General features: G+C 41.9%; 1 protein-coding gene and 1 long non-coding RNA gene across 4 annotated transcripts; one reads left to right on the top strand and one right to left on the bottom strand.

The window, feature by feature from the left end:
* Positions 1 to 278: 278 nt before the first annotated feature.
* On the top strand, positions 279 to 21,088 carry DYRK2 (dual specificity tyrosine phosphorylation regulated kinase 2). 3 transcript variants are annotated; one of them, XM_038386798.2, is made up of 3 exons: positions 279 to 704; positions 1,290 to 1,414; positions 15,098 to 21,088. In XM_038386798.2, the coding sequence occupies exons 1-3, from the start codon at positions 650 to 652 to the stop codon at positions 16,697 to 16,699; spliced, it is 1,782 nt and encodes a 593-aa protein (XP_038242726.1). In that variant the 5' UTR covers positions 279 to 649; the 3' UTR covers positions 16,700 to 21,088. The 3 variants fall into 3 exon arrangements, with proteins under 3 accessions (XP_038242726.1, XP_043349674.1, XP_043349677.1); XM_043493739.1 differs by lacking the exon at positions 279 to 704 and adding an exon at positions 7,200 to 7,306 and having other exon boundaries at positions 1,305 to 1,414; XM_043493742.1 differs by lacking the exons at positions 279 to 704; positions 1,290 to 1,414 and adding an exon at positions 2,240 to 2,379.
* On the bottom strand, positions 5,727 to 23,303 carry LOC122456077. The gene is made up of 3 exons (XR_006274724.1): positions 23,167 to 23,303; positions 22,633 to 22,940; positions 5,727 to 5,798 (listed from the first exon to the last, which is right to left on the bottom strand). It is a non-coding gene; the product is annotated as an uncharacterized LOC122456077 (long non-coding RNA).
* Positions 23,304 to 23,588: the final 285 nt, after the last annotated feature.

Raw genomic sequence — 23,588 nt, 5'->3', positions numbered from 1 at the left:
GCTGCAGCCAACAGCTCCCCGTCACCGGCGCTCCGCCTCCCCCGGGGAGACCTGCACAGACGAGGAGGCAGGAGACGGTCGCCGCGGCCGCCCCGCCCAGGCCCTTGGGGGGGGGGGGCGAGCGAAGGAGCGGAGGGAGGGATGCGGGCGGGGAGTGGTTCCCCTTTGGGGTTGCCGGGAATTGCGGGGCGTGCCCCCGCCGCTCTCCGCTACTGAAAGTGAAAGTGGCGGTGTTTGGGGCCCGGCGGGGCGAGTGTGTGTGTGTTGGGGGGCGGGGTGGAGAAGCGGCTGGGGGCGGAGATCGCCCCTCCGGAGCTGTTTGTTCCTCTTGCTCTGCGTGTGCAGGGGGAGGAGGGTCCTGGCCGGCCGCCTTCCCCGGCTCTCGCCGAGCTCAATGTGAGGGGATCGGGGCGCTGATGAGCCTGGGCAGGGCCGGCGGCGGCGGCGGCGGCGGCGCTGCTGCTGCTGCTGCTGGCGGAGGAGCCGGAGGCTAGCGGGGCTGCGGTCTGCCCGGCGGGCCCGGGGGGATGCCGCGCAGCGTGGGAGCTGATCGGAGAGGGAAAGCAGCCGCCGCCGCCCGGAGAGGCCGAGGAGGAGCGGAGCGGAGCAGCCCTGACATGCCTTTCCCTCTGCCTCCTCTCCAGCGGCCATGTTAGCCCGGAAAGCCTCGGCGAGCGCGGCTGCGGGAGCTGCCTACCCGGCGGGTAAGGAGAAGGCAGAGCCCGGGAGCGGCCCGCCGGGACCCGCGGCCTTTGCTCGGGGGCCGGGGGAAGGGGCTCAGCCCGCTGCCCTCCCGGCCCCAGCGGGGCGGGGCACGGAGGGAAGCCCAGCGGCGGGCAGCGTTACCCCTTCGCCCAGAGGCTGCTTCTACAGCCCCCCCCTCCCCGCGCCCGTCCCCCCGCAGGCTCGGGATCCCCGGCGGCGGGGAGCGGGGATCTGGAGCAGGGAAGCGGCGGAAATCGGCTGGGCTGCGTGGGGGGGTTCGCGGCGCCGATCCGGGCTGCGCTGCCCCGTGGCATGTGCCCGGCGGCGGCGGCGGGGTCCGTCGTGGCCCGCGGGGCTGCGCTGGGCTGACAAGCTCCGCGCACACTGGGGGGCCCGATCCCGGCCCTTCCTGCTCCCTCCGCTGTGCCACGTTTGCGGGCCGCTGCCCAGGGCTTTCTGCGTCGGCAAAACGGAGTCTGGCGGCGGCAGGAGGCTTCCCCCTTCCCCAGCCTCCCTGCTGTCAGCCGGGTCCGCCCCACCGGGCTCCTCTCCTCGCTCACCGTGTGCTCTCCCTTTCTCCGCAGGCAGGGGAGGGGACAGTGGGCGCCCGCTGCAGTCTTCCCCGGGCCTCGGAGCCGGGGGATCCCGGACCGGCCCGCCATCACCCATCGCCTTGCCGCCGCTTCGGTCCAGCAACACCGCCCACACGGTGAGAGCCGGGAACGGAGGGGGCAGGGGCCAAAGGCCTGGCTTGATCTATTTGCAGCGACCCTCTGCGGCTCATAGGACCCTCCCCGTGGTGCCTGGGGCTCTGCGGCGCCAGGGCATGTTCATTCTCCAAACGCAATAACCCCCCACCGGCCGCCTCCCCCTTCGCATTAGTAGAAATACACGTGCTAGGCGCAGTCCGGCTGCCCGCCTGCCAGAGAGCCGTGAATGAGGCCAGAAAGGGCGGAAGCCGGTAGGATCCCTGTGAATTACCCTGCCTGTCTCCTGTCTCATGAGTCCTCTTCCCAGCCTGGTTTCAACAGGTATTCTGATGGGGCCGAGGCGGGTACTTTTTTGAGTCCCTTGAAGTTTGCATGCTTGGGATTGAACCCCTGGCCGCCATGAGTCCTGTGCGAAGCGGGGGCAGGCCCCTGGCCTAGGAGGGTTTCCCAGGTTGTTATCTGTAAAAGGAATAATGTATAAACACTGCTCATTGCATTTGAAAGGGTCTGGTTAAATGTTGCATGGCTCGCTTTGAAGCTGGCACCTTGCATGGATTTTGCATGGAAGGCCTGTGCTGGTACCTGTGGTCCCATGAAATGCCGTTGTTTTGAACATGAGGTTAATCGCTGTCATTAGAGGATGGCCTTTACTACAGTGCGGGAATGGAAGCTGCTCTTTCCTCATTTGTCTGATTAGCTCAGGCTGATCGCTCTTTCCCAGGGTAACAACTATTATTGTATTCAGGGGCAACAGGCGGATGAAAGGCTGACACTGCAACACAGTGTACCTAAAGAAGCATGTGCTGCCTCACCTGAAGGGGATTTTTATTTTTCAGGTCTGTGATATCTCACAGTATCTTCCGGTCCTAGCTAATCCCACTGGAATGGAAATTCACAAGTGTACCACTGTTTATGGATGCAAGAGGGCACCTCTCTCCTTAATGTGTGACTGAGTGGATAGCAGGTCTATAGGAGTATATATTAGAACTAGGTTTCAGAGTAGCAGCCGTGTTAGTCTGTATTCGCAAAAAGAAAAGGAGTACTTGTGGCACCTTAGAGACTAACAAATTTATTAGAGCATAAGCTTTCGTGAGCTACAGCTCACTTCATCGGATGCATTTGGTGGATCTCTCCTCTGTTTTTTCCACCAAATGCATCCGATGAAGTGAGCTGTAGCTCACGAAAGCTTATGCTCTAATAAATTTGTTAGTCTCTAAGGTGCCACAAGTACTCCTTTTCATATTAGAACTAAATAGCTCATGTTTTTATTTCATAGATTTTAAATGGGTGAAAAGTGTACGATTTAAAAAGCATTGCTAGAATATTTTTCTTTGAGCTAATAATTATTTTATTGGATGCTCACATGCTATCTTGGTAAACATATGGCAGAGCTTTAAACTGTAATGTGATTATGGGCTGATGGAAGGTGAAACTCTGCATTTGGATATTACTGTTGCACTGACTTTCTATGCTTTTGTGTTAAAAGCATCGGCCATTTACAATAAGAATAGGCTTTTTTAATGAAATAACACATATAGGGTGCACTGGAAAAGAATGTGATAGTCTACAATTTGTGTCTGCATACACAAAATTAACATCACTATATACGTAAAATACAGTATGTGTCCACAAATTCAAATGCCAAATTTTGTTCTGAGTTACACATATGTGAATGAGTTGAAGTGCTGACTTGAGTTAAAAAGAATTAGAGGCAGTTTTTAAAATTTTCTTTTCAGAACAGAACATAAGACATAATAACAAAAAACACAAGTACAATGATTGTGTAGACTCTTGCATCCATTCTTGTGGCGCTCCCGAGACTTAACTGAAGCTCTGCATGGGCATATAGTGATCCACTTGCATAGTTCTACTTACAGAGTTGGGACATAGTCTTGACAGTCCAGACCCTCAATCTAGTGGTTTTTTGTTTTGTTTTTTTGTTTAATGCACAAGGGTGGCCAAGCACCGCGTATTGTTAGCTTTCAGGTCCTGATAACTTCTGATTGTTAGAATCTGTACTTTTGGAATATATGATCTACTGCACACAACATATTTAGCCTTGAATATTGTTTTAGAAATATTGCAGGCTGTCCCTCTGAGTTTTGTAGGTTGTTATTTTGTGGTTGGTAGAAGATGCTAACATAACTTTTTATAGTAAGAATCAGATGTGACATTAGAATAGCGGATTGTAACTTTAAAAACCATTTGGATATGTCTGTTACATGATGATTCTTGGAACTGTAGTCCCAGTGACCTCTGTTAACACTGACTGACTAAAATCCCTTTAACTTTATGTCCCACTGCTTCCTCAAATCAGTCATGACTAAAATGGAACTTCTCATCTTTCTATCTGAACTGTCTTCCCTCCCTCTATCCATATACTTAAATGGCCCCCATCTCCACAGTGTCTGAGTGCCTCCCAAGTAACTAAAAATAAAAATAACAATCTCTCCCTTTTGCCTTCTCAGACTGTAGGAGAAATAGCTTGGCTGGTTTACTGGGTTTGAGTGTGTTGTGTATATGAAGAATTTATCAAGGGAAGAAATGAGTTTTGCATTTAATTCTGAAAGTGAAGAGGTCCATTGTTATTCTTACCTCTTACAGGAGTGAGTTAAGTAGTCTAGGTCTAACTCCTGTCAAAATTCTATCTCCCACCTTGTTGGTCAACAGTTTAATTGTTGCTGTAGTATAGCTTCATGGGGGATCATGGTCAGAGAGGTAGAGGTGTGAAGATGAGGACAGAGGTTGTGTAATCATGGCAATCTGTGTTGCTAACCAGACAGGCTGTTGTGTATGCCCCAGGTAGAGGGTTTTTTTTTGTTTTTTTTGTTTTGTTTTGTTTTTAAAGAGTGTGTGGCTTCCTCCTAATTCTTTCCTTCTCCCTTTCCACTGATACTGCCACTGTCTTCCTGGTCAGTCAGGCTCAAAAACATGGGAGCATCACTGATTCTTCTTTGTCCTTCTCTTCTCCAAAATCTGCCCTTTCCTCTCTCTTCCTCACTTTCAAAATCCTTTCTTTCTTGCCTAAACTACTGTAACTTTTTCTGTTCAGTCTCTCATCTCTCCACTGTTGTATCCAATCAACATGCTGCAACAAAGATAATCTTCCTTACCTGCTGCCCTGATCATGTATATCCCCATCCCTCTGTGAGTCTGTTAGAATTATTATTATTAATATAGAATACTGCCACAATGCCAGTTTCACCATAAATTCCTTTATTCAATCTCACGGCTGAATAGTAGTTCTACAATTGCTCTAAACATATCTAAAAAGCCTAAATTAAATGCAGTTTAATACTTCCATACAATAACAAGCATTTAAAAGCATTTGATCATATTACTCACAAAAGGGCTAACCCTAGGGGTGCTTGGACCCATGCAGGTCAGCTCCAACTTGATCAGGCTGCTATTATCAATGAACCCTTAAAGAGTTCACCCTTTTATACCCTTTATCAAACAAGTGATGTCATTATTTCTAACTTAGCTAAAAACCAGGTTTTGGCCAGTTTGGAGTTATTGCTGGTTCAACACACACAATCCTTCCGTATTATTTACTATGCCTCATGGAAGGAAGAAAAGGCCCCAGTTATCTTATCAGTTACCTTTCAGGTCCAGTTTTTCCAATTAGGCCATATTCTTTCAAGGCCTTCCTATTACTGCCAACAGACTGAACCTCACATGACCTTATATATATATATACACATTTCGAATTAATTCAACCCTTTATGTCTTACAGGCTCCATCTACCAGCTTCTTATCTCTGCCCTCTGCTCCCATCTACATCTGTGCTTTTATTATTTGTTGCACCCACTCTTCTACACACCACTCTGCCAGCTTCTCCTGTATTATTGCCATTCTTAGTCGCCTTCTCCCACTGCCTAGGACTGGATTGACCTTCCTTCTACAATGCATCAAGCAGCTTTGTTATCCTTCTTCATGACCCTTCTCAAATTTCCCTATTTGTAGTTAGCTTTCCATTACTGACCATCTTCCATCTAGACCCTATTCTTTTGCCTCAACTCATAGTCCTAAAATTTAACTTAAATTACAGTATAACAGAGGTTCCCAAATTGTAGTCCATGAAGAGCTGATTGGTCACATGCTGCTAGTTCTCCTTGGTTTTGGTTGCTAAATCTCATTAAGACAGCTGAAAATACATTACTTTCTTACTGTTACTTTTCCATATAATCAGTTACTCTCATTGCCACAATTGCTCATGTTATGTGAATCTGAGTGGAAATGTCTATACAATCATGAATGCGAGGAGAGGCATTCGTAAGACAGTCTTTTTATTAAAATGTGGTCCACGCTATGAAAATTGTGTGTGCTTTAAATATCTGATACTTAGTGCAAGCTCTTCAGGGCAGGGACTTGGTCTTAGATCTGTAAAACACATGATAATAATCAAAATCATTTCAATAATGCTGCTACATTGGTATAATATTGGCTAATAAGGAGATATTTTTAGAAGTTATGAACCACAGAAGCTCTTGAATCCATCTATTAAAAAAAAGGACATTCATACATATACATGCTTGTGTTGCAAGCAGCTAAATGAGCAATGAAACGTGCTACACCTGATATCCATATATCTCTGGTGTGTTATGAGCAACAAGGCTGAAAGCCAAGTGCCTTGACCTAGCCTAGAGAGAAAAGCATGTTGTGTAACCGTCTTTCTAGAAGTATTTTATTGCTTTTACAAAATGTTTTCCCCCACCGATTTTTGTAACATCAGATTGACAAGTCCTGGTTTTACTTGATATCTCTACAATCAGAGCCTTTGTCAGCCCGTCACATTGCTTGTTGAATATAATCTGGTCTTGCCGTTTCAAATTGTCTGTGTTGTAACCCCAGGGTGGATTTCTGCCTTTCCAGATTTTCAAGTTCAGTGATAAGATCTTTCAATTTTGAATTCCATAAATCCTTGTCTTGCAAGTCCGCTAATTCAAATTCAAATTGCGCTCAATTGATTCCCGCAAATGCTGAAAAATTCAATGCAGAAGTGTTGGCTTCAAGTGGTTTCAACAGAAATGACAAAGTGGCCTTCTGAACTCGTGAAATCAGTCAGCAAATGCAGCCTGCATTTTGATGACTGTTTCTGCAAGGAACCTAACATCAATGTCACAGTCGTTTGTTTGTTTGTTTGTATTGCTTCAGTGCTGGGAAATGCACGAACATGCCCATCTCAGTGTCCCTTACAAACAAAGACAGCTTTCGTTCAAATGGAAGAACTTCTTCCAAAACCGAAATTGTAGTATTTCCTTTTCCCTGTAGCTTCGTATTCAACACATTTAAATGAGAAGTTAAATCCACCATGAAATTGAATTTCTGCAGCCAGTGAGGATCCGTTAGTGCCGCATATTTAAGGCCCGTTTCATGGAGGAACACCTAATTTTCTCAAGACATGATGCAAACCTCATCAGGACTGCACCTCTGGAAAGCCATCTTACCTTGTTATACATGAAAAGATCAGAATATTGGCTGTTAACTTCTTGAAGAAGCTTGCAAAACTGTCAATGATTGAGAGCGCTTGCCATTATTTTGTTAACAATCTGTTATTTTGTTAATACTCTGCACGATCATTTCCATTACTTTTGAGATTTCCTCTGGAAAGGTTTGTGCACACAGCACCTCCTTGTGGATTATGCAGTGAAATGAAATTACATCGTGTTCCATACTTTTTTTAAATAAAGAAATAAAACCTTTATGTGCCCTCTTCATGCTCAGTGCTCCATCTGTAGCAATAGCAATTATTCTGTTGATGTCAATATCTTTTTGTTTCAGACATTCAGTGACAGCAGATGCAATATCTTCACCCGGGGTGTGTCCTTGCGTTATTGCCACTCAAATCAGCTCTTCTTGAGGACCTTGATCATTAATGTATCTGCCGAGTAAGGCAACCTGAGTGATGTCATTCACATCGCATGTCTCATCGCAGGCAATAGAAAAACCTGGTGCGATCTAATGTCACTAACCCGCTGGCTGGTTATGTCTAAGGCCATCTTAATAGTTCTGTCCTTTACAGTCTTCGCAGATAATAGCATTTCTCTAATTTTTCTTAACTCTTTCACGTTTGTTTTTAAAATCACCAAAGAGGTGCTCAAATGTTTTAATGAAACATTCTTTCACATATTCTCCATCTGTGAATGGCTTCCCTCGTTTGACGATTTCTTGAGCTGCCACGAAACCAGCAGTAGCAGTTCCACTCTATGCCTTCATCCATTTAGCAAACGTATGTCTTGTTTGCTCTGCTTTGCGTCAGAGTTCCTCTACTGATTTTCTTCTTGCATCACCAGCTGGCTAGGTTTCAGCAAACGTCCAAGCTTTCTTTTCAAAATGTCTTTCTAGGTTTGATAGCTTATTGTTGGATAGTTTCTTGTCGCAAATGGGACACAATGGGAGTCCAGCTGAACTCACTATAAAAGCCTAAGACTCAGTCCAATCATTTTGAAATTCTCGCTGTTCTTCTTCTGTTGTTCTCTTTGTGGTTGTCATTTGTTTGACTGAAGGTATTTAGCTGATCTATTTTATTTCTGACTTTAGACTTTTTCAAACTGTTGGACGTTGGAACATACTAGTACAGAGAGAGCAGGTCCGCTTCCTTTTCACAAGAACTTCCATGAGTTTTATTGATTGGTAGACAACAGTTGCCTTAGTAATGAGCCATTTGAATATAAACAGGAGGGGGCTCCAGGCTGGGACAGGGGATTGGGGTGCAAAGGTAGGTGCGGGGTCTGGGACGGAGTTTGGGTGCAGGAGGGGGTTCTGGGCTGGGACAGGAGGTTGGGGTGCAGGAGGGGGTGCGAGGTGCAGGTTCTGGCTGGGAGGTGCTTACTACAGGCGGCTCCTGGCCGGCAGTGCAGCACGGCTCAGCAGACTGCCTGCCTGCCTGCCCTGGCCCCATGCTGCGCCCGAAGCGGCTGGCTGCTGACACGTCTCTGCGTGCCGCTGGTGTTGGGAGAGGTGGCTCCATGCGCTGCCCACACCCCCAGCACCATCCTCAGAGCTCCTTTTGGCAAACTGCGGGGATGGTGCTTGCAGGCGTGGGCAGTGCATGGAGACCCGCTGTCTCCCTCCCCCAACGTGCGCGCAGAGACGTGCCAGCAGCCAGCTGCTTTTGGGAGCAGCATGGGGCCAGGACAGGCAGGCAGACTACTTAAGCCCTGCTGCACCACCAGCTTGGAGCTGCCCGTGGTAAGCGCCTCCTGGACAGAGCCTGCAACTCGCACCCCTCAAAAAACAGCTGCCTGCAAGGGGGCAGCCAAAGAGCCACATGCAGCTCCAGAGCCACAAGTTGCCAATCCCTGTGCTAGGCAGAGGTTGATGCATAGAGGCAAAACCCCAGGTGAGTATTCAACCCCCATCCCTCCAAAATGTTTGGAAGAAGAAGAGTGCTGTGATTCCTATGAAATGCTATCCCTGATCCTGTGTGGGAGGGGGACGTGCCATCTTTCATATCTGATTAGCAGGGGCCTGATAAATCTGAACCCCGTTTAGGTTGTTGGTTGGGAGAAAGAGTTCTCTCCCACCCCAGAACTATGTGATGCTGTGGGAGTAGGGAAGTGGGGTGTCAGCTACTTTTGAGCCCTCTTCCCTTGTAAATAGCTTTCTAGTACTTACTTCTGCTTCTGCACATGCAATCTCAAGAAGCTGCTGAGTGAAACTGAATGACTGGTCAGCAGCAGCGGAAGTGCTATCTAGAATCCAGTGAGAAGCAGTAAAAAAACTGAGCAGTCTTGTTAGTTTCATTCTTCTGCTTAGAAAACCTGTGTGCAGCAGGAGAAACACTGAAACTGTCTAAAGGCTCAGGAAGGCAGAACTATATTTAATATTTGGAAAGCTTATCTGAAAGCTTCATTAGGAAACAATTCCTACTCGCTACTGGTGGTGAGTGGATAAATGGATTTGTTTTTTAACTCTTGATACAAGACAAATATCTACAGTTCAAGGAATGTACATCCTCTAGTGAAACCTACAGTACTTGTAAAATGCAGAAGCCAAATAGTCCTTAAAACCAGGAGAATCAAATGAAAAAATAAAATGAATTCAAAGGTTTAGATTGTGGCATTGAGCACTTACAGAAATTCCCAGAGAGATGGTTTCTTCCTCAACACCATCTCAGTCTAATTGCTCATAAGAAGTATTTTCTACTCATGTCTTAAGTATGTTCTAGTTTTGTTGTTAATGTGTATCATAATATGTGGTTGGATTAATGTTGTAGAAGAAATCTTAACTTCTCCAATTTCTTGGCTTTAGAGTTTGCAACCTGTACTTTGCACTAACGCCATATTTTTACGTGATTCTTATTTACACAGTCTTTTAATTCTACATATACTGAACCCTTCCCTGTAGCCCTCTCCCAAAACCAAAAAACCCTCTAAGTAATTTCGTGCTTGTGAAATATGCCTTCCTGACAGCTCTGTGGACTGAAGTCCTCTCCTTACCCACCAAAGAAATATCGCATGCTCAGGAAAAGAGCAACTTTCCAGACCCTGCCACACCAATATTCTTCATACTTAACCTGGAGGAATTGTCCGGAGGGGTCACAGGGCAGTTAAGTCTTTCTTGGTGGTTTAATTCATGGTGTTTCTGAGAATTTAAGCAGTTAGTTCAATATTCTGTATCTCTCCACTATGCTTGAACAATATAAGCTCCTTTGCTCTGAATGCCAGTGTGTTGTAAAACTTCATTTAAGATCAGTCAGATTTGATTGCCCAGGCCCAAATGGCTTTGCAAATAAACATATGCAGTTACGTTACAATCTTGAAATAAAATAGACCTGTTATTAGATCCGAGTCAAAATGTATGTGGAAAAACAATAAACTCAGCAGAAAGAATCCCCAAGAATTCTAGAGAGTTTCCATATTATGAAAACTTAAGATGTGCAAACTGAAAGAATATCATTAAAACCTAAAGCTTTCCTCCATGTTGTCTGCTCTTCAGGAAACGAATGATTTTACAAAGAGATGTCTGTCATATTAGAGTAAAACCCTTAATAAAACAATGTAATCTGCTAATGGTGTACTACATGGGGGATTTTCTCCTGGGGAAGCCCTTTCCTCCGCAGTTAAAACATTGCCTGATCTCAGAGTGTACTCTAATCATTTCTGAATTTCATTTTGACATTAGTGCACTTTTGATTAGTGATTTGGCGTACATTTTGAGGCCGGTAAGTCAGGTGGTGAGATGGCAGGAGAATTCTTCACACATTTGTGTAAGACCAAGCTGAAAGAATGACGAGTTATTTGTATTACAGTAAAATTTAGAGGCCTCAACCAAGAGTGGTGTTCCATTTTGTCCATTGGTACACCATACGGACACATAGAGATAGCCCATGCTCTGAGTAGCTTACAGTCTAAATAGACAGGTTTCAGAGTAGCAGCCATGTTAGTCTGTATCCGCAAAAAGAAAAGGAGTACTGTGGCACCTTAGAGACTAACAAATTTATTTGAGCATAAGCTTTCGTGAACTACAGCTCACTTCATCGGATGCATGTAGTGGAAAATACAGTGGGGAGATTTATATACACAGAGAACATGAAAGAATGGGTGTTACCATATATACTATAACAAGAGTGATCAGGTCAGGTGAGCTATTAACAGCAGGAGAGCGGGGGGAGGGGGAGAAACCTTTTGTAGTGATAATCAAGATGGGCCATTTCCAGCAGTTGACAGGAACAACTGAGGAACGGTCCGGGGGGAGGGAGGAATAAACATGGGGAAATAGTTTTACTTTGTGTAATGACCCATCCACTCCCAGCATTTGCTTAAGAAACTCCCTGAAAAAGGACAAGAACAAATCTGCACAGATACACCCCTGGAACCCCAACCAGGGGTATTCTATATGCTACCCAAGATCCATAAGCCTGGAAATCTTGGACGCCCCATAATCTCAGGCATTGGCACCCTGACAGCAGGATTGTCTGACTATGTAGACTCCCTCCTCAGGCCCTACGCTACCAGCACTCCCAGCTATCTTCGAGACACCACTGACTTCCTGAGGAAACTACAATCCATCGGTGATCTTCCTGAAAACACCATCCTAGCCACTATGGATCTAGAAGCCCTCTACACCAACATTCCACACAAAGAGGGACTACAGGCCGTCAGGAACAGTATCCCCGATAATGTCACGGCAAACCTGGTGGCTGAACTTTGTGACTTTGTCCTCACCCATAACTATTTAACATTTGGGGACAATGTATATCTTCAAATCAGCGGCACTGCCGTGGGTACCTGCATGGCCACATAGGATGCCAACATTTTTATGGCTGACTTAGAACAACGCTTCCTCAGCTCTCATCCCCTAATGCCCCTACTCTACTTGCGCTACATTGATGACATCTTCATCATCTGGACCCATGGAAAAGAAGCCCTGGAGGAATTCCACCATGATTTCAACAATTTCCATCCCACCATCAACCTCAGCCTGGACCAGTCCACACAAGAGATCCACTTCCTGGAGACTACGGTGCTAATAAGCGATGGTCACATAAACACCACTCTATACCGGAAACCTACTGACTGCTATGCCTACCTACATGCCTCCAGCTTTCATCCAGACCACACCACATGATCCATTGTCTACAGCCAAGCTCTACGATACAACCGCATTTGCTCCAACCCCTCAGATAGAGACAAACACTTACAAGATCTCTATCAAATATTCTTACAACTACAATACCCACCTGCTGAAATGAAGAAACAGATTGACAGAGCCAGAAAAGTACCAAGAAATTACCTACTACAGGACAGGCCCAAAAAAGAAAATAACAGAATGCCACTAGCCATCACCTTCAGCTTCACCATCACCTTCAACTAAAATCTCTCCAATGCATCGTCAAGGATCTACAACCTATCCTGAAGGACGACCCATCACTCTCATAGTTCTTGGGAGACAGGCCAGTCCTTGCTTACAGACAGCCCCCCAACCTGAAGCAAATACTCACCAGCAACCACACACCACACAACAGAACCACTAACCCAGGAACCTATCCTTGCAACAAAGCCCATTGCCAACTGTGTCCAAATATCTATTCAGGGTATACTATCATAGGGCCTAATCACATCAGCCACACTATCAGAGGCTCATTCACCTGCACATCTACCAATGTGATATATGCCATCATGTGCCAGCAATGCCCCTCTGCCATGTACATTGGCCAAACTGGACAGTCTCTACGTAAAAGAATAAATGGACACAAATCAGATGTCAAGAATTATAACATTCAAAAACCAGTCAGACAACACTTCAATCTCTTTGGTCACTCGATTACAGACCTAAAAGTGGCAATACTTCAACAAAAAAACTTCAAAAACAGACTCCAATGAGAGACTGCTGAATTGGAATTAATTTGCAAACTGTATACAATTAACTTAGGCTTGAATAAAGACTGGGAGTGGATGGGTCATTACACAAAGTAAAACTATTTCCCCATGTTTATTCCCCTTCCTCCCCATTGTTCCTCAGACGTTCTTGTCAACTGCTGGAAATGGCCCACCTTGATTATCACTACAAAGGGTTCCCTCCCCACACCCGCTCTGCTGCTGGTAATAGCTCACCTTACCTGATCACTCTTGCTACAATGTGTATGGCAACACCCATTGTTTCATGTTCTCTGTGTATATAAATCTCCCCACTGTATTTTCCACTGCATGCACCCGATGAAGTGAGCTGTAGCTCATGAAAACTTATGCTCAAATAAATTTGTTAGTCTCTAAGGTGCCACAAGTCCTCCTTTTCTTTTTACTCTAAATAGACAAGCAGTCAAAGAGTGGAAGAAAGGAAGTATTTCCTTCCTATTTTACAGATAGGGAATTGAGGGGTCAAAGAGATTAAAGGAAATCTGTGGTAGGGCTGGAAAGTCCTAGCCCAGTTCTTTAACTGCAAAACCATCTTGCCTCTCTGTTCTATCTTTTAGTGTATGTCACTGGAAAAAACTGAAAATATGTTATTGACAAGATTTTATCAAGACATTCATCCTGTAATCTTTGTCCAGTACGTTAATGGAAAACTAACCAAAGATAATGCCTTTATTTTGCTTATGTCCCACATGAGTAATATCACAGAGGTAGTCTGGCATTCTGGTTTCAATAATATTTTTTAAATGAATCCATGAGTGTCATTCACAGCCCATGTCTTGATATTGAAGTTGTGAAATTGACTTCAAAGATTGATATGGTTGTGTTAATGATTTAGAACCCATATTTGTAAATGAATCTTAAACACTTAGGGTTGCATAGCATTAGCTTCACTATTTTATCCTTGAAAGTTTTTCCAAGAAATTAATATAGAAAAATCAGATCCCACGTCGTTATAACTGACATATCCAAGTTCATTACAGGCAGGAATGAAGAAGATGTATTTCGATTCTTAAGGCCTGTGTGTCAGAAATACTGAGTATCCACAACTTCACTTGAAGTCATTGGGAGTTGTGGGCTCTGAGACCACACAAAAATCAGGTCTTTAGACCCAAGGTCGTCCCATCAGTACATTGACTACATTTTTGTTACTGTAATTTGAATTAATTAATTACATTAAAACTTAGTTTTGTTACCTTTTTACTCCAAGACTCAAATTTATTCTTCCATTGACTTTAGTTGAGTTACACTAAGGATGAATTTGAGTTGTAAAGTTACAGAAATTTATTTTTTATTTTAATTTACAGCTTGAAATTAATGTATTTATGGATTGTTTAAGGCCCTTTTTACAAGAGAGAATGTCCTCCACAAACAGCAAATGAGAAATTACAAAGATATCAGTGTTAGGAACAAGGGTTTGCTTATATATTTCTTGTTTCTCATTACAATTAGTTGTTATGTAAACTAGTCCTAATTTTTTTAATTACAGAGAGTGGAAAATAGATTTTGATTGTACGCTCTTTGAGGCATGGATTTTTTTTTTTATGGTTTAGTGTTTGTCCAGTGTCCAGCACTCAATCCTGATAGGTGCTATAGTAATACAAATACAGTACCCAGTTTGGCAAAGTGCTTAAGAATATGCTTTAAGTCCTATTGATGTAAGTTCATTGCTGAATTGTACCTATAGAGTCTATAAATGTTAAACTCGGTCTCTTGCGCTTTTGTAACGTCCAGTTTTTTTTTTCTTTTGAAATGACAAAACTCATTCCCTTCTGTTTAAAATTGTATATGACAGCCTTTGTCCCACAGCAAATTTTGGAAGGAGTTAAAATCCTGATTTTTAAGAATTTGTGGAGTTGGGGAAACTAAAGGTGCCTTATCAATAGAAGTTCCTGCCAGTGATGTGAATCTCAAGCGTAACTGAAATTGCTACTTTGTATTCTCTAGAGTCAAGTTTAATTTCCCTCCAGCATATATTTTGATATTACTGGGCTGTTGCCTTACAGATTCTCTGGAGAAATTATTAAGCCCATGATATTACCATACCCTTGTTTGCCTTGCTGCAAACCTCTTATTTAAATGGTCATGACAGTGAGGAAAGTCTAGAAGTATAAGAGATGCTAAGATCTTTAAAGTGGGACCAGTAACGAAAGATATCCTGGGATATTGGTCATATGTTTAACCTAACTGTAAGCAGATTTAGAAAAATGGTTAATTGAAGTAAATTGGGCCTGGTGGGGGGACAAAAGTAGTAATTTTGAAACATTAAAAAATGTGTAGAACTGAATGTTCTAATTGGAAAAATATTATTTTGAATTTTAGGTTGGAGGCAATAAGCCCACCATGAATGAGCACCTGCGCGTTGGTAGCCACGGACAGATTCAGGTTCAACAGCTGTATGAAGATAATAGCAACAAGAGGACAGTTCTAACAACACAACCAAATGGGTTCGCAGCAGTAAGCAAATCTGGATTGTCAGTGGTGCCGGACAGACAGATAGACAGTGCTCATAGACGACAGGGGAGCTCCAGTTCTTTAAAATCGACAGATGGGACAGGGAAGGTGAAAGCCTCCTTTATGACACCAGAGCAAGCAATGAAGCAATACATGCAAAAACTAACAACCTTTGAGCATCATGAAATTTTCAGTTACCCTGAAATATACTTTTTGGGTCCAAATGCAAAGAAGCGGCCATGTGTGATTCAAGGTCCAAACAATTGTGGTTATGATGATGACCAGGGGTCTTACGTGCAAGTACCCCATGATCATATTGCATACAGGTATGAGGTTCTGAAAGTAATAGGGAAAGGAAGTTTTGGGCAAGTTGTGAAGGCTTATGATCACAAGACCCATCAACATGTGGCGTTAAAAATGGTGAGAAATGAAAAACGTTTCCACCGCCAAGCTGCAGAAGAAATTAGAATTCTGGAGCATCTAAGGAAACAGGATAAGGATAACAACATGAATGTTATTCACATGCTGGAAAACTTTTCATTCCGCAGCCATATCTGCATGACATTTGAGTTGCTGAGCATGAACCTTTATGAGCTAATAAAGAAAAACAAATTTCAGGGCTTCAGCCTGCCATTAGTCCGCAAGTTTGCCCACTCAATTTTACAGTGCTTAGATGCGTTGCACAAGAATAGAATCATTCACTGTGACCTTAAACCAGAGAACATTCTGTTGAAGCAACAGGGTAGAAGTGGTATTAAAGTTATTGATTTTGGCTCTAGTTGTTATGAGCATCAACGTGTCTATACTTACATTCAGTCACGTTTCTACCGTGCTCCGGAAGTGATCCTGGGTGCTCGTTATGGGATGCCTATCGATATGTGGAGCTTGGGCTGCATTCTAGCAGAGCTTTTAACAGGTTACCCGCTCTTACCTGGAGAAGATGAAGGGGACCAACTGGCTTGTATGATAGAGCTACTGGGCATGCCGTCCCAAAAACTACTGGCTTCATCCAAACGAGCCAAAAATTTTGTGAGCTCTAAAGGTTATCCCCGTTACTGTACCATTACCCCATTGTCTGATGGTTCTATAATACTCAATGGTGGCCAGTCCCGAAGGGGAAAATTGCGTGGCCCACCGGAGAGCCGAGAGTGGGGGAATGCATTAAAAGGATGTGAGGATCCCCTCTTCCTTGACTTCTTAAAACAGTGTTTAGAATGGGATCCTGCTATACGCATGACACCCAGCCAGGCTTTACGGCATCCCTGGCTTAGGAGACGTTTGCCAAAGCCTCCAACTGGAGAGAAGGCATCGGCAAAACGAATAACAGAAAGCACTGGTGCTATAACGTCAGTTTCCAAGTTACCTCCAACATCAAGCTCGGCTTCAAAACTTAGGACTAATTTGGCACAGATGACAGATGCCAATGGGAATATTCAGCAGAGAACAGTGTTGCCAAAACTCGTTAGCTGAGTTTGAATAACCCAATGCTGGTCATACGAGAAATGCTACATTGCTGAGCCTTATTCATATGAAAAAGTAGCTCAGATTTTTATTTGCTCAATAACTTTATTCATTTGTATCTTTTTGGCACTCATTTTAAATGTAAGAAATTTTGATTTTGTTTTTATAAAAAATATGGGGACAATGCTTTAAGTTTTTATACTTATTTTTCAAAGTGTTTGTTTTCTAAAGTACAATTAGCCTTACTGTAATTAGTGTGGTACAGTAATAAACATCAGTGGCAGGCCACTGGTTACAACATGACAGTCATGTATTACAGCTTAGTGTCAAAGGTGTTAACCATTTTTTTTCCACATGGTTCATGTTACTTTTCCCGTGGACAGAGGTGAAAGTGGGCCGGTACCGGCAGCAGTGCTTTAAGGACTCTCCTTAAAGTCAGTTCCCCATTTTCCCTGCCTCCTTCCCCCCCCCGCCCCCGGGGCCGCCAGTGGGGGATGGGGGGAAGGGGCAGTTGCCCTGGGGCCCGGCAATTTAAAAGGGCCCGGGGCTCCTGGCTGCTGCTGCTACTGCAGCAGCGGCTGGAGCCCCAGGCCCTTTCAATTGCCACTGGAGCCCCGGGTGGTGCGGGCCAGGCAGCGTGGAAAGGCTGGCTGCAGGAGGCTGACCCACCCCCCCCGGGCCCCGCCCCTTCCCGGGGCCCATACCGGTAAGTCTTTTATCTTACTTTCACCCCTGCCCTTGGGTAAATTTGCAATACTCTTCCTTCTCTGAATTCATTTATATATATAGGTCGTGATCCTACAAACACTTACACAAGTGCTTAATTTGATGCCGGTGAGTCTAGTCACATGAGTACAGTCAAGCACCTGTGGAATTGGGGCCATAGCATGTTTTCATTTTCCATATAGTAGCTTGGAAGAAATGACATTTTGTAACAATGATATAGCTACATCCTATAGATTTTTTTGAAAAGAAAAAACAACATTAATGATTAAAATAAATGTTCAAATGTAAGCCAAAAAAAGAGAAGAAGCTGTGTCCAGCACTAAAATTACCCTAGTGGCATTCATATTATGTAAAAAAGAGAGAGATGAACAGACAGTGGGAGAATAAATAAAGGTGGGAATATGTGTTAATGTGACAGATGAGTTACTTTCTATAGATGAAGTTATATAAAGCAAAATGTTTTGCACATCACTTTAGGTGTACAACCTATATTCATGTTTGGTTTCTTTTTTTTCTCCTGTTTTCTTCTCTCTCTACTTAAGTACAGCTAGGCCTCACTACATCATACATTCGGAGCTGTTTGCTCTGTCATTTTCATACTGTATCTTCCAGACTGTTAATACAACACAAATTTTAACTTTTTACTTTAGATCAAATCAGTGTACAAGGGCAAATGTTGTTTTGCTCCTTCAAGATAACTATTCATTTTTAGAAAACAAGACAGTAGACAAGAAAGCCACTAACCTAAAGATTGTTAATTCTGAGCATCTGCAAGTGTTGTTTCCTCAATGGAATGATTGGAAGACATAAAGTTAATCAGTGAAATAAACTGATGCACTACATCTCTAGGGAAAAAAACATTAAGGAAAAGATAAGTGGTTTGAATTAATCTTTAGCATGGTAGCTGAAGAAAACTTTGAAGGAAAGATAGAGATTTAAGTAGATTTGTGTTTGTACGTTTTTTTTTTTAAACTGCACTCAGAGAAGGAAGATGGTCTTTTTCAAGGAGTTATCTCTAGAGTTAGGATAAAAATGTAATATGTTTTCACTAGTAACAGTTTGTTAAAATCAGTATTATATCACAAGCAATGACCGTGATCTACCTTGGATGTATGAAGTACATGAAAAGGAAATTTTGAAGAAAGTAGAACATAATCTAGAAGGATTTGCGGATGTCAGAACAAGAGAAGTTTGGATGGGTTGCATAAAACTTCAATAACTTTATTATAAACAATATTTATATGCACAGATTGCATTAAATATTTGTAAAGTTATTAAAAATACTTAAAGCATGGTCCCCAGAGAGGCCAAGAAAGTTTCCAGTTAAGTTCTCATTCATATTCATTCAGATTTTTCATTTAAAAAGAAAGCAACGTAAGTTTTATTTAACTTAAGACTCTGGGGGTGGGGTATGGAAAAGAAATGACACTACTCTCAGGAAACATATAATACAACTATTTGCCAAAAAGTCAGTACACAAAGAAATCCTGAAAATTAATTTCTGATAAAGGATGGTGGTTATTGATGATTGATAACGTAAAACATTCAAACACTACTAAACTAATTTTTCTTACTATATTTTTAAAATGATAGTTTCCTGCCTCTAGTCAAATTTTAAATTATTTAGAAAGTGTTAAATGTAAACAGTTTTATACAATATGTGGAAGTGCAATATATAAACATGTATGGAATCATATTCAAAAATGAAATATAATACAAATAGGTAACACTGGCTTCTGGAATCTAAATATCTGGTGACTGACAATTGGTAATTTCTAGGTCTGGAAAAACATTTATTTACATGTAAAATAAACCAGTTAAGCTCCTACCCTCCAGCTGTTTAGGAAATTAGCAAGGGATAAAACAGGAATTCCATTCTGTTAGAAAAAATGACCGCCCCCCCCGTATATTTTCTAAATTAAACATTGGAACCTGTACCTGCCTTTAATGTAAATTTAAGGTGAAAATATACATAATGTTTATGGGTCATTAGTAGACTAAAACCACTACATTTTCTTTTTCATGTAACCGGTTTTTTAAATGCCAATAATGCATTTGTGATGGACTTTATTCATAAATGCTACTGGAAACTTTTAAGCCAAAATATAGTGTGAGGAGCTATTTTTAACCCAAATACAGTAAACTTCCTCTACATTTAAAAGAGCAGCTATATTATGGATTTTAGTGATATAGCTTTTGTTGTAGCTTATTTATAAATGTAAAAAGAAGGGGGGGAAGAAACTGATATTGCCTCTTGCTTTGATGTGATTTAATGATAAGGGCTCTGATAATTAGGCTGATAGAAGTGGCTTGGAAACAGTGCTTAGTCTCACATGTTACCATTGTCTAGAGATGTCTGAGCTATTTTCAGATTTAGTAAATAGCACAGTGTTGTCTTGTCTTTGGTTGCAGTCTCATTTGGCTCAGTTTCTTGCACCACTGGAGTGTTCATTACCACTTAAGTGTATTGGAACAACAGAGTGATGCAAGATGTGTAGATTAACAACAAAGGATAGATTGTGCTCTTGGTGTTAACAATGTGCCTTTTGTTATAAATGCCATTTTGTAGGGCAGACATCTTGGCCTGTTTAACCCTTTGAATACTAGATAATAAGGATGAAATCTATTTTTAAATGCTAGATCTATCTTAAAACATCCTGTACGTTTTCAGAGCCTTAATAGAAAACATAAGGCAATCACACTATGTTGGATAAAACATTCTGTTATTGTAGTAACTTCTATGTTGCTTAAGGGGTTAAAGATGGCACTTCATGGTTAGTTGTATCTTAACATCAGACTGATTTTTTTAATATGTTTTTGTTATGGTAACACGAGCAGAAATCAACTGTATTTGTAAAAATTTACCTCAAACTGCTTAATTTTATAGTGTGATTTAATCCCAGGGCATTTGGTATGAACCAAAGTGCATTCCTTTTATATGTGCCTGGCTCTAATAAAGATGGCCAGGGATTTTTACAATTTGGGTGCAAGGCACTTAAGCCACTTTTAACTTGGTGGGTAGTTTGGAGCGATAAAGGACTCCATCAGAATGTTAAAACACTTTAGACATAAGTAGCATTGGGCTATATTTGAATCTTTAGGAAAGTGTGTGTATTATTTGATGCTCTCCATTTTTATAACACCTTTTTGTCCCCATCAAGAATATTTCTGGTAAGTAGGAGACTTTTTTCTTTTCTTTTTTTAATTCTTGCTGTCAGTAAAGATTTTAATATTGCCCAACTTGATGCTGCGGTAGCATTTAAATAAAAAAAAGCATTTGTGAATTATTGTTTGTAGGGGCTTGTACATCTCTGCTACAAATTGTAATTACTTAGCTCAACTGCTACAATTACGTCTAAGCAGTAGCTTGGGTTTGTATTGAGCGACGACGTAGACACGTGACTGTAATATGCTGCAACTGTGTGTACTGAAAACGTGAAAAATGATTGAATGTGGACTGTGTATATATGTTTGTATAATTTTTGTGAGATGCTGCTGTCGCCACTTAACATTAAATATGTTGTAGTGGATTTTAATCCTAGTGGCCAGTTTTATGATACTGTATGTATTGTACAGCTGATGACAGGAGTAAGACTGTTTTAGTGCATATTTGTTACAGTTTATTGTTATGGCCAGAGATCATTTCAGAATAAAACTTTATGTCCTACTTTTCCTCTTGCTATTGCAGTTTGGGTTTTGTCTGACCGTAAGGAGCCCTTGGAATGCTGGCATTTCCTAGACAAATAAAGGCCTCTTCCTGTGCCCATTGAAGTCAATGGCAAAGTGCCCTTTGTCTTCAGCAGTGCAGTACGAGGCCCTAAGCTAAGATCCTCAAAGGTATTTAGGTCCCTAACTCTCATTGATTGAGTTAGGCACCTTAATACCTTTGAGGATCTGGGCCTAAATGGTTAGTGGGACCTATATACAGTATCTATACATTAATGGATCCTGATTTTTGTTGTTGTTTGTCCAAAGGCAGCTCTTGGCTTGAAATTTCTAATGTTCATCTCAGGAGCTGGAGTATAATTTTTAACATAATTTTTAACATCAAGTTGTTGCCACGCGCCAAAGAAAATACGCCTTTGATGAAACTTTTGTCTGTATAAAGAAGGCAGGACTTGGTCTTTAGTTACTTTTCAAAACTATTTAAAAATAATTTTAAATGTCTTCTGTGATTGTCGTAAATCTTTTATGAAAACAAAAAATCTGTTTTTCTTTTTTGCAAAACTTCCAGTAAAAAATAAATATCCAGACTCAGTTACAGGATTGGTCAACATGACAACAAACAGATACTGGAGACTCTGTACGAGCGTATTTGTCAGACTTTAAAGAGAGACCATTGTATTCCTCAGTGCTAAATGTGTGTTTTGGGCCAAATTCTGCTTTTAGTTAAATTGGTTTGAATCCAGAATAACTTCAATGCCAGATTATATGGATCCCCAATTACAGTTAATGGGCCAAATTCTCTTCTCAGTTACACCAGTGTATATCCAGGGTAACTTTATTGAAAAAAGAACAGGAGTGGGCTGTTGCCCACGAAAGCTTATGCTCAAATAAATTTGTTAGTCTCTAAGGTGCCACAAGTGCTCCTTTTCTTTTTGCAGATACAGACTAACATGGGTGCTACTCTGAAACCTGTCACTATGCAATTCATTGAAGAAAGACACTGGTATAACTGAGAATAAACTGACATTGAGGGCCTATGGAATTGGATGGCACTTTTAGTATACTTTTCTCACTGTGTCTGGGGAATTTCTGCAACAGATTAAAGTAATTTCTGCAATAGGACAATGAATGCATAGAAATCTAAATGCCAATGAAATTAAGTGTATATTGCCAAATTCACATAACCAATTCCAATACAATTTTATAGTATAAGAGTAAAAATTAATCTTTGTAAATAACAGGTAGAAGTTCACCATTTGGTCCATCTCCATGCTCTTTTGGGGTCAGGACAGATGCTGTATTTTGTTTTAAAGGATTCCCCTTTCCTCTTAAATGCGTTGCCTTTCCTTTATTCTTCCTTCCCCCAGTCCTGTATCCTGCTATGCAAACTCCTCTTTCTATCTGCTACTTCTGCTTATTCATGCAATATGTTACTACATATTAAACAGCATTTTCAATACGAGCAATAAAGTCGCAAGACCAGGAGGTGAAAATGTCATTATATAGCGGTATAAATGTGCATGGCACTTCAGCAGCTGAGTTGCACTTACATATTTTCTGTGGCTGCTTCTATCTTTGCAATACTTTCCATGGCCAGGTAACTGGGGTGTACTATCGGTGCTGGTTATAATTCTCCAGGTTTCCTATACATTGATCCAAATAAAGAATATGAGAAGCATAAATATTAATGATGTTACAGGATAGCATTTCTCAATATGTGCTACTGCTACTGCTTTTCTTTTAAATCCCAGTTTTAAGACCTTTTTTCAGTATTCTGAATCAGCTTAAATTTTTCCCGTATCCTATTTCAAAACATGACAAGAAAGGCTAATGGTCTGGTCAAGCAGGTCAGGGAGGACTGTCTGTGCAGAAAGAAAAGGAGGACTTGTGGCACCTTAGAGACTAACAAATTTATTTGAGCATAAGCTTTCGTGAGCTACAGCTCACTTCATCGGAATCCATCCGATGAAGTGAGCTGTAGCTCACGAAAGCTTATGCTCAAATAAATTTGTTAGTCTCTAAGGTGCCACAAGTCCTCCTTTTCTTTTTGCAAATACAGATTAACATGGCTGCTACTCTGAAACCTGTCTGTGCAGAGGACAAGGTGTGTGGAAACTCACAAAGACACTGATAGGAGAAAAGCAGACAGTTGTGTTTGAGGTCAGTGTGTTTCCTATGGAAATGAATGTGGTGTATCAAATTCCACTTTATGGCTTCACTTTATGGCTTCACTTCAACTTCTAGATGGGGCTGAGATAGGCTCAACCTTAAATAAGAATAAGTATTTGAAAACTATTGCTGACTAAACTATTTCAGTATAAAAGTGTCTTCAAAATTAGTATTACTGCTCTGCTTTTGAGGCTTGACATTTTAAATCCTACGCATATAATTAAAGGATAATTTTAAAGTGTGATTTTTTTATGCTAAACTTCATAACATTGTTATAACTTTCCTTTAAAAATGTAATTGCTATTCATGGGAGAAACAAGGTAGGTAAGGTAAGATA

The sequence above is a fragment of the Dermochelys coriacea genome, chromosome 1 (genome assembly GCF_009764565.3).
Source record: "Dermochelys coriacea isolate rDerCor1 chromosome 1, rDerCor1.pri.v4, whole genome shotgun sequence".
Taxonomy (NCBI): Eukaryota; Metazoa; Chordata; order Testudines; family Dermochelyidae; genus Dermochelys; species Dermochelys coriacea.
Note: the sequence above shows the minus strand (reverse complement) of the source record. Positions and strands in the feature narration are given on the sequence as shown.

What these genes read in the sequence shown, in the direction of transcription:
- DYRK2 (XM_038386798.2), top strand. Translation starts at nt 650, where the DNA reads ATGTTAGCCCGGAAAGCCTCGGCGAGCGCGGCTGCGGGAGCTGCCTAC. An exon ending in GGGAGCTGCCTACCCGGCGG is followed by an intron (nt 705 to 1,289) that starts GTAAGGAGAAGG and finishes CTTTCTCCGCAG; the next exon opens with GCAGGGGAGGGGACAGTGGG. An exon ending in CCAGCAACACCGCCCACACG is followed by an intron (nt 1,415 to 15,097) that starts GTGAGAGCCGGG and finishes TTTGAATTTTAG; the next exon opens with GTTGGAGGCAATAAGCCCAC.